The sequence below is a fragment of the Triticum aestivum genome, chromosome 3D (assembly GCF_018294505.1).
Source record: "Triticum aestivum cultivar Chinese Spring chromosome 3D, IWGSC CS RefSeq v2.1, whole genome shotgun sequence".
In the NCBI taxonomy this organism is placed as follows: domain Eukaryota; kingdom Viridiplantae; phylum Streptophyta; class Magnoliopsida; order Poales; family Poaceae; genus Triticum; species Triticum aestivum.
In genome coordinates, this window is record NC_057802.1 from 240,027,196 (window position 1) to 240,038,181 (window position 10,986).

The 10,986-nt window shown below is 47.1% G+C and overlaps 1 protein-coding gene across 3 annotated transcripts in view; it reads left to right on the forward strand.

Moving 5' to 3' along the window:
- Positions 1 to 9,817, forward strand: part of LOC123078310 (putative callose synthase 6) — a 46,444-nt gene extending 36,627 nt beyond the window's left edge. For all 3 annotated transcript variants that reach the window (XM_044500776.1, XM_044500777.1, XM_044500778.1), the window contains 8 exons: positions 4,796 to 4,914; positions 5,021 to 5,104; positions 7,032 to 7,144; positions 7,218 to 7,447; positions 7,881 to 8,681; positions 8,784 to 8,834; positions 8,917 to 9,102; positions 9,296 to 9,817. In XM_044500776.1, the coding sequence (XP_044356711.1) occupies positions 4,796 to 4,914; positions 5,021 to 5,104; positions 7,032 to 7,144; positions 7,218 to 7,447; positions 7,881 to 8,681; positions 8,784 to 8,834; positions 8,917 to 9,102; positions 9,296 to 9,535 (1,824 nt within the window). In that variant the 3' untranslated portion in view covers positions 9,536 to 9,817. The remainder of the gene's footprint in view (positions 1 to 4,795; positions 4,915 to 5,020; positions 5,105 to 7,031; positions 7,145 to 7,217; positions 7,448 to 7,880; positions 8,682 to 8,783; positions 8,835 to 8,916; positions 9,103 to 9,295) is intronic.
- The last annotated feature ends 1,169 nt before the right edge of the window (positions 9,818 to 10,986 follow it).

A 10,986-nucleotide genomic window follows, 5' to 3' on the forward strand; every position in this document is an offset into this window, starting at 1 on the left:
CTGCCGTCAAAAGAGCCATGGCTCGCAACTCAGCCTCAGCACTCGAACGGGAAACTGCAATCTGTTTCTTCGTCTTCCAGGCAATGAGAGAACCACCAAGGAAAACACAGTAAGCAGAAAGTGAACGGCGATCAGAAGGATCACTAGCCCACGTAGCATCCGAATAGGCCTGAAGCTGTAAAGAACTGGAGCTAGGAAAGAATAGACGGTGAGAGATCGTGCCCCGAAGATATCGGAGAACACGAAGGAGATGACTATAGTGAACCGATGTGGGAGCAGAGACAAACTGACTCAGAATATGAACCGGATAAGAGATGTCCGGACGAGTGACAGCTAGATAGACAAGACTGCCAACAAGATGACGATAACGCGTCGGGTCAGGGAGAGGATCACCATCAGTAGCACGGAGGTTAACATTGAGCTCCATAGGAGTCTCAACAATGCGCTCGTCAGTAAGAGCAGCACGAGCAAGAAGATCCTGGATATACTTTTCCTGGGATATAAAAAAGCCATCAGAGGTAGAAGAGACTTGAATCCCAAGAAAGTAGCGAAGAGGTCCAAGATCAGACATAAGAAACTGCTCATTAAGACGGGCCTTTACAAAGGCAATATACTCGGGGTCATCCCCAGTGATGACCATGTCATCAACATAGAGAAGAAGAGTCCGACCACGAGGAGAAAGGTGAATAAACAAGGCTGGATCATGAGCACTTGCTGAAAAACCAGCAGTAGTGACCATAGAGGCAAAACGCTCAAACCAGGCACGAGGGGCTTGCTTAAGGCCATAGAGAGAGCGACGAAGACGACATACCATGCCATCAGGAACAGAATACCCAGGGGGTGGCTGCATGTACACCTCCTCACGCAGCTCACCATTAAGAAAGGCATTCTTAACATCAAATTGAGATATAGACCAGTGGCGTGCAGAGGCAACGGCAAGAAGTGTACGAATAGTGGTCATATGGGCCACAGGAGCAAAAGTCTCGTCATAATCACGACCATGCTCCTGCTGAAAACCACGAGCCACGAGACGAGCTTTGTGACGCTCAAGAGAACCATCGGAGCGAGTCTTAACCTTGTAGACCCACTTACAAGTGATGGGACGGACTCCGGGAGGAAGAGAAACAAGATCCCAGGTACCAGTGCGTTCAAGAGCAGCAATCTCCTCTGCCATCGCAAACTGCCATTCAGGATGAACAACAGCCTGACGGTAAGAAGTCGGCTCAAGAACAGCAGCACCAGCGGTGGGAAATCCAAAGCGATCAACAGGCGGACGAGGACGAGAACGCAAGCCATAAGTAGGCTGAGAGGAAGAGGACGACTCATCCAAGGAAGCATCCACAGGTCGTGAACGACGAGTGTAATGCTGAGGAAAAGATGGAACAATAGAAGGAGGAATCGCCAAGGTAGAATCGGGGGGTGGCGACGAAGAAGTCACCGGAGATGAAGGTGTAGAATCCGGTGACATGCTAGGTGAGGAGACCGGGGAAGATGGTGGCTGCAAATCGACGAGGGGTGGAGTAGCAGAGGGAGTGGAACAAATAGGCACAGGCCCGACGGGGGTGATAGGTGAGTCAGGAAAAGTGAGGAAAGAGATATCCTCCATGGAAAATATCGAGGAAGATGGGCGTGGAAAGAAAGGACGAGACTCATCAAAAGTCACGTCTCGAGAGATACGCATCCGACGACCGATAGGATCCCAACAACGATAGCCCTTATGTTCATCACTGTAGCCTAAGAAGACACAGTCAACAGACTGAGCGGTCAGTTTGGTGCGTTCACGAGGGGCTAGAAGAACATAGCAAACACAACCAAACAAGCGAAGCATCGAATAATCGGGAGAACGATCAAAAAGACACTCAAAAGGAACACCACCCTGCAAAGCAGCGGACGGCTGAAGGTTGATGAGATAGGCGGAAGTGGAGATAGCCTCGGCCCAAAAATGAGGCGGAAGAGAGGCGGCGATCATCATCGCACGAGCCGTCTCAAGAAGGTGACGATGCTTGCGCTCAGACACGCCATTCTGAGCATGAGCACCAGGACAAGAGAACTGGGCAAGAGTACCCTGCTCAGCAAGAACACCACGCAACATCTTAGAGATATACTCGCCAGCAGAGTCAGCACGAAAAACACGAATGGGTGAAGAGAACTGAGTATGAACCATGGCAGCAAAACGCTTATAAATAGACAACACCTCACTACGAGAAGTCATGAAATAAAGCCATGTGTAACGAGAAAAATCATCGATGAAAATAATATAGTATTTATGACCACCTTTCGAAGCGAAAGGAGCCGGACCCCATACATCAGAATGGACTAAATCAAAAGGACGCTTAGACACTGACTCACTATGTGAATATGGTAACTGAATCTGCTTGCCAAGACGACAACCCTGACACTCTAAAGAGACATCTCCTGAGACAGACCCCAGAAGACCTCGACGAACTAAAGACGATAACCGAGAACCACACAGATGACCAAGTCGATGATGCCACTGCTTGAAGGAACCAGTAACAGAGGCGACAGCAGCGGAGGGACTGGCGATGGTGGTGGCAGCGGAAGGAACATGAAGCCAGTCCAACTCCCAAAGACCGTGAGAATCACGGCGGCGAGGGCCAGCCCCAACCAGAGTGTGCGTGCGACGATCCTGGACAGAACAAGAGTCAACATCAAGGATGACACGACAACCAGAATCAGTAAGTTGACCGGCAGAAAACAGATTCATGGTAAGTCGAGGAACATGAGCAACATCAGGAACAGAATAAGGAGTGGAAAGATGGCCTCTACTAGCAACATAAAGTGGAGTACCATCAGCAGTGAAGACATGAACAGGAGAATCCAGCGAGCGAAGAGAAGACAAAGCGGAAGAATGAGAAGACATATGAAAAGAAGCTCCAGAGTCCAGAACCCATGGGGATGTACCTGACTGTGTAGAGGGCGGGTGCTCAGTGCGGGAAGCATCAGTCACAGAACCAGCAGTACCCGTCGAGGAAGAACCTGAAGCCGCGAGCAGACGCTTAAGTCTCAGAATATCTTGCTCAGTCAAAGCAATGGCTGAAGCTGTCGAGGGAGATGACGAAGTCCCTGAGGAGGAGGATCGCGCCTTGCGCAGGTGTTTCCGCTTTGTGTAGCACTGGGACTCAATATAACCATCATTGTTGCAGTAGTCACAATGTGAACGGGGGCGACCTGAGCCTCCAGAAGGAGTGGGCAAGATTGGCGGAGCACTCGAGCGAGAATGGGGCGGTGCAGCAGGTGGAGTGGAAGAAGCCCGAGTAGCGAGCACAGAGGGAACCTCCAGCAAACCAGCACCACGTAAGCGAGTCTCCTCAGCACGAATATCTGAAAGCGCCTCCATGAGAGAAATACGGCCACGAGCAAACAACTGAGCACGCCGGGGCTCAAACTCCTTACGGAGCCGAGACAGGAACTCGTAGACGCGATGAAACTCCAAGTTGGCCTGGACAGCCTGGCAGCAGGGGCAAGTACGACAACCAGCACTGCGGAGAGAATCAAGCTGGCGCCAGATAGCAGAACTCTGTGCATAAAAGTCATCAACAGTAGAGTCACCCTGCTGAAGAGCATGCTTCTGACGAACCACAGAAAGGTATAAGGCATCACCAGAGGGCTCATAGCGCTGACGAAGACAGGTCCACATCTGAAAGACAGTAGGAAGACCCAGAAACTCAGAAGCAAACTGAGGCAGAACACTAGCAGTGAGAACAGCTGCAGCACGAGCATCATCATCAAGCCACTGGGTGTAAACAGACAAAGCACCATGATAAGTCTGAAGAGCCTCCTCATAAGCCAAAACCCTCTCATCATAAGCACGATCAGCAGTCTCATCAGCAAGCTTAGCCGCATCCTTGGCGGCCTGAGTAGCGTCCGTAGGAAGAACCAGTGGAGTCGGCGGAGTAGGGGCCACCGGAGGGACCGGACGTGGCGGACAGCAGACCTCGCCAGAAAGAACACCCCAGAGACGAATGCCACGCATGTGAATGCGCATGAAGCCAGCGAACTCGGTGTAGTTGGTACCATCAAAGATCACCGGACAGCGAGGGACAGCAACATAGCCCGATGCAGCAGACATTTTTTTTTAGCAAAGATCCGAAATCAGCAGAAAGCCGGACGAGGACGGCGGCTGGAAGCGGGATCTGGCACGGGAATCACGGCGGCGAAACCCAGCGAGATGCTGGGGGCGGGATCTGGCACGGGATGCTGGGGGCGGGATCCGGCGGCACAGCCTGGACACACAGCGGCGATCGAGAGGAGAAGGAGCAGCGACGGCACGATCCTGACGATCCACACAGCGCCGAGCGGGAGGAAAGGCAGCAGCCCAGCCCAGCCTGGCGATCCACACGGGGTTCGAGCGAGCCTTCGAGCGGGCGGGAGGGAGCCTTCGAGCGAGCCTTCGAGCGGGACTTCGAGCGAGCCTTCGAGCGGGCGGGAGGGAGCGACGGCGGCTTCCCTTCGAGCGGGAGGGAGACGGGCCAGACTCGATCGAGACGGATCAATAGCACGAGTTGCAGCGTGCAAAAAATGACCTAGCTCTAATACCATGTTAGGAATAAGCAACTTGTATTCCCATGAGGCCATAGGCCGATATATATATACATGTACAGGTGTGGAACATATGCAGGAAACCCCTTATACAACGGGATAAATACAATGGGGTACATGACTTATATTATAACTCTAACAAAAATAACCTAAAGTTCCTAACTGTTCCTGCATATTTAGAGTAACAGGACAATGGGTAATAAATTAGTGGTAACTTTTGCCCCTTTACTTCTAGGATAATTACCTTGAAGAGGCATTTAAAATGAGAAATGTGCTGGAGGAGTTCGGGAGTGACAAATATGGAAAGAGCAAGCCCACTATATTAGGTCTTCGGGAGCATATTTTTACTGGAAGGTATATCCATCTATCCATAGTTCTGTCCAACTTTTGTTCATGCCATTTATGCTATCCCCCCCCCCCCCCCCCCCATATAAGTAACTTTTTTTCCTTTTCTATCTAGTGTTTCATCACTTGCTTGGTTTATGTCAAACCAAGAGACCAGCTTTGTTACGATTGGACAGCGTGTTTTGGCCAATCCTCTCAAGTATGTGACCCTCTTCTCATTTTCATTTCCATGTAGAAGCTATTAATCCAATGCTTTTAGTTAGAATGAGAATCTATTTGAGTTGGCTGTCAGTTCCACTGTATCGTTTTGGTCAAACTATGAGGCCCATGACCATGGAGAATGTACTTGTAATCTATTCAGATTTATCTTGTGAGGAATTTGTGCTAAAAAACTTATAGTTGTGGCTTAAATTATAAAAGTAAATTACATTATAGGTCTTACGAGCGATTCAAATTTATAAAATAGATTAGATTACGTACATTCTCTACACTAAATTCCTAATCTGTCAAATACAGTTGTAGTCTAGTACGAATAATATAATGTGCTACCAAGAAGGCAAGAACTTTGGAATCTTTTATGTAAAATTAGAGATCGTAAGTCTGATATAAAGATTTAAAGTTTCGTTAGTTATTGTTTGAAAAAAGAAGAGCAAACTGTGATTGGTACCCTCTTAAGGCCATATCGATCCAAATTCCAGGCAGTTTGTAGCTTTTTTTTCGACTAAGGGAGATTTTATTGACTCTCGACGTCGCATGAAGACATTACAGTCATTTTTTAGCTTAAATGTACTTTTGCTCTAACCACTAATTGCTATTTTGCTAAAAGATTATCCTGAAACCATGCTTTCATAAAGTGACACTTGTATGTAGCTAGTGATACTTTAGAATCTTTTCCCACCCAGTGTCCTTCTGGGAACCAATAATAAGTAACTAGGTGTTGTCAACTACGCTATTATTATTTTAGGGAGTATGATGGTTTAGTTAGTGGGAAAAAGAGCTATTCAAGATGTTTGAAAAGTTGTTGCATGTGACATCCTGGCTTAATAGGATGATAGACTACTCATATCAACAAGGTGCACCTATAAGTCACTAGATGTTGTTAACTAGGCTATTATGATTTTAGGGAGTATTATGGTTTAGTTAGTGGGAAAAAGAGCAATTCAAGATGTTTGAAAAGTTGCTGCATGTGACATCCTGGCTTAATAGGATGATAGACTACTCATATCAACAAGGTGCACCTTCTTTTCCGGGAGCCCCATCCAAAAGGAACCTCAAAGTTAAGCGTGCTTGGTTGGGAGCAATTTGAGGATGGGGGATCAACTGGTTGATCCCGGGTGTGCATGAGTGAGTACAAAGTGCGCAGGAAAGACTAGTGTTGGTCTTTGTGGTCACTCTAGATCCCAGGCGCAACGGCCAGGAACTGGTGGGTTTGGTCAGGGCATTACATTGCACTACTATGTCAGACCATGGTGGATAACTGTACCATGCACCAAGTAACCAACAGAATTATGAGATGAAAGCAGCAGCAGCAACAATAGCAACAATAACAACAAAGCCTTTAGTCCCAAACAAGTTGGGATTAGGCTAGAGCTGAAACACATAAGATCTTGAAACCAACTCATGGTTTTGGCACGTGATAGCTAACTTCCACGCACCCCTGTCCACGGCTAGTTCTTTGGTGATATTCCAGTCCAAAGCAAGGATCAGTAAACTTTTTTGGTCACTAGATAATTGCTAGTCTAGTAATCACTTATCAAATCCTGCCCATGATATACCTACCTAGGTAAATTTTAGATCTTATTTTGTAATCACTTATTTGGTAAAACTTATTGGCTTACCAAAGGAAACATAATTTCATTTGGTAAGTCAATAAAAGGTGGGACAGTTAAGACGGTTTTCAAGGAACACCCGTGAAAAAAACAAGAGATAGGAGGGAAAAATCAAATGGAAAGAGGGAGTACGAACGTACGTAAGGTTGGACAAAGCACTCTGGCTTGGATAAGAAGGAATGCTATTCTTTTTTTAAGTAGTATGGAGATGTTTGTATCTTCATGTATGTAAGATGCACCATTTTTCTTTTGATTATGAGGCTTTGTATCTCTCTAACCCATTGTGATGTACCACAGGGTTCGGTTCCATTATGGCCATCCTGATATTTTTGATAGACTCTTCCATATTACTAGGGGAGGCATAAGTAAAGCTTCCAAGACTATAAATTTAAGCGAAGATATCTTTTCAGGTAAGTCTACATCTCTTATGAACGTTTCAGTCATCCCTTACCTAAAATGCATTTATTGAATACAATTTCTTAGGTTTTAATTCAACAATGAGGGAAGGAAATATCACACATCATGAGTATATGCAAGTCGGTAAAGGACGTGATGTGGGGATGAACCAAATTTCAAGCTTTGAAGCTAAGGTTGCCAATGGAAATGGTGAACAAACATTGAGTCGTGACATCTATCGTCTTGGACGCAGATTTGACTTCTATAGAATGCTGTCTTTCTACTTCACTACAGTTGGCTTTTATTTCAGTAGCATGGTAAGAATACATTAACTGAACATATCTAGGTGTAAAAATGTCGATGTTATTTCCTTGTTTCTGATGCGTTTATGATTGGGCCGTATGAGAGAACCATGCTAAACATTTAGATAAAAAATCCAATTGTGAGGGCTCTTTATAGATTATTAAAAAGATCCCATAAAACAATACGGGAGCATTAGGTGGAGATGATCGAAGTTCAAGCCATTTATTTCATCATGACCAGTATGTTAAATTGGTAATTAGCAATATCATCCTTTACAACAAAATCAACAATATTTGGTATCATTAATGGGATATTCCTAAAATGGCCCTTTTTAGGACTTCAGTTATTATTCATAAACCTAACTGACAGTTTAGCCATGGTGTCAAACACACAATGTGCTCATTCTGCATATTTTGGGATACTGACATCCATAGTTCCTTCTTCCAGGTTACTGTACTTACAGTCTATGTATTTTTGTATGGGAGGTTATATCTCGTCATGAGTGGTCTGGAAAAGTCTATTTTGCTGGATCCACGTATTAAGGAGGACATCAAGCCTCTTGAAAATGCACTCGCTTCACAGTCTGTTTTCCAGCTTGGGTTGCTGCTTGTCCTCCCTATGGTCATGGAAGTTGGCTTAGAGAAGGGATTCCGCACAGCTTTAGGAGAGTTCATCATCATGCAGCTTCAGTTGGCCTCTGTGTTCTTCACATTCCAGCTTGGCACCAAAACACACTACTATGGGCGAACAATACTCCATGGTGGCGCTAAATACAGACCTACAGGCCGTGGATTTGTTGTGTACCACGCTAAGTTTGCTGATAATTATCGCATGTACTCCCGAAGCCACTTTGTTAAAGGACTTGAGCTGTTAATACTTCTGGTTGTATATCTGGCCTATGGGAAATCCTACCGCAGCACGAGCCTGTACCTATTTGTCACCTTCTCCATATGGTTCCTGGTGGCATCTTGGCTATTTGCACCATTTATCTTCAATCCGTCATGCTTTGAGTGGCAGAAGACGGTTGATGACTGGACAGATTGGAGGAAATGGATGGGTAACCGTGGGGGTATCGGTATGTCTGTGGATCAAAGCTGGGAGGCTTGGTGGATAGGTGAGCAGGAGCACCTCAGGAAAACCAGCATTCGCGCTCTTGTCTTGGAAATCCTCCTCTCTCTTCGTTTCTTGATCTACCAGTATGGTATAGTGTATCATCTCAACATTGCACGCCGCAGCACAAGCATCCTGGTACTTTTCACTACATATGTTGTGCTGCCTTATTTGCTTAATATTTAGTTCATAGAGTTGCAGCGTATCATAATGTACTTTCCATTTGCTATCGACCTGTAGGTTTATGGATTGTCATGGCTGGTTATGCTGACGGTTCTAGTAGTTTTGAAGGTAACACTTTGGCCTTTGGTCTTGACCAGTTTCCTCCGATGCTTAAAAACCTTACCATCTGGATGCTCTACCTTGTCTTCAGATGGTTTCAATAGGACGGCAGAAATTTGGGACAGACTTGCAGCTTATGTTCCGCATCCTGAAGGGCCTTCTCTTTCTTGGCTTTATCTCTGTGATGTCAGTCCTATTTGTTGTATGCAGCCTCACGATTTCAGATGTCTTCGCTAGTATTCTTGGGTTCCTACCAACTGGTTGGTGTATTCTTCTGGTGAGTAAAACCTCTGTTAACCTACTTTTGCATAGCGAAGTGCTCTAAAAAAGATGGAATTCCTACCTGCATATGAGCACTGGAACCAGATAACGAACATTTAGCCGCTTAATTCTCGAGCAGTTGACTGACAAGCTCATTGAACAGAAGCAAACTGAGCTTATGAGTGATTTATATTGTTTCTTGTGCACAGATTGGGCAGGCATGCGCTCCACTGATTAAGAAGACTACGCTGTGGGACTCCATCATGGAGCTAGGGAGGGCATACGACAACATCATGGGTCTTGTTCTCTTCCTTCCCATCGGCTTCTTGTCGTGGTTTCCCTTCGTCTCAGAGTTCCAGACACGGTTGCTCTTCAACCAAGCCTTCAGCCGGGGCCTCCAGATCTCAAGGATCCTTGCCGGCCAGAAGGACATTGGGGAGTTCGAGTGACCAGTGAATTCGCATAGGCGGGATACATGTTGCAGGTTCATGTGTCATGATCGATTTTTGGGCGTAGGTTCCTCCATGGTGTGATCGACCCTTAAAAGAATAGTATATGGCATGCTAGGGGACTAACTTCAACTCGTTGGTATAGAACCAAGGTGCTCATAAAAGTATGTATATTTTGTCATTCTGTGCCGCCATTTGCATACTACTACTACTACTATTTTGTGCACCAGGTCATCTGAATGTGTGGAATGATAATATTTGCATTGATGATTGTATTGCTCATATGCCATAGCATATAGAGAGTACATGCATGGGCTGCGAGATCTCAACCGTATCCGCTATACAAGGAAAGGATCGGGAGATATCGCTAAGCTAGGAAATAAATACAAGAGATCCTAGCTGCCGGATATATATGCAATAACAACCATGTTCAACACCCTCCCGCAGTCGATACGTCTACGTCACCAGTGACGCATAGACTGGACCGAAACTCCTCGAATGTAGTCGTCGGTAAGGCCAACTCCAACGCACGAGCCCAAATGGTCCGCTCGTGTTCGTTTGGGGGTAAACGGACAAAGTAGGCCCTCCAATGCGTGGCTGCAAATGGGCCGTCGTTCGTTTTTGTCTGCTTTCGACCCATTCTCGGCCCAAGTTTGGGTCGAGTTTGCGACTGGACGGACACAAGCGGACGATGCTGGTGCCTGCCCATGTCCTCCCCTAGCCCGTTCGTCGGGGACGCAGACCCCCCTTTTTCTATCCCTCCCCGCTCCAGCCGCACCCCTGCCCCTCTCGTCCCTCGCCATCGTTGCCGCCATTGCCGCTGTGCAGCTTGGCCGCGCGCTCACCCCAACCCTTGTCGCAGTCCCCGTTCCCTCGACGCCTCGAGCTGCCCAACCACGGCCACCTGATTTGCGCATGCGGCGGTCGGATTTGGAGCGGATTCGGCCGGACTTGAGCTCGCCCGGCTGCCGGAGGCCACGCCGTGCCATGGACTGGCCGGGCACTGGGCCGCAAGGCCTCGGCAAGGCCGCATGCAGGTACTGACTCCTCCTCTAGCCGCTCAGATCTACCCCGTCGGCGGTTCGCCGGCAAATACACGAATGACCATCGACCGGGCTCGATGCTGGCCCAAAGGCTCGTCGGCGCATTGTTGCCACTCATAAAGTGCGAGGACTGCCCAAGGAAGGTCTTGCGCCGCGTGTCTACAATGCCTGAACATCCCGGATGGGTGTTCGTCAAGTGCTCAAACGATGGGGTATGTGCTACTTTTAGCTTCGGTTGTGCTCTCGGATTCGACTAGTTGTACTCACTCAAATTTTTATTGTGTAGAATGGATGCAACTTTTGGTATTGGGAAGAAGAATACATCGATCTATTGATAGAGCGCAATTTAGTAGATGTTCGTGCACTTGTTGCAAGAATAGAGGCTAGAGATGAGACTAGATGCGAGGA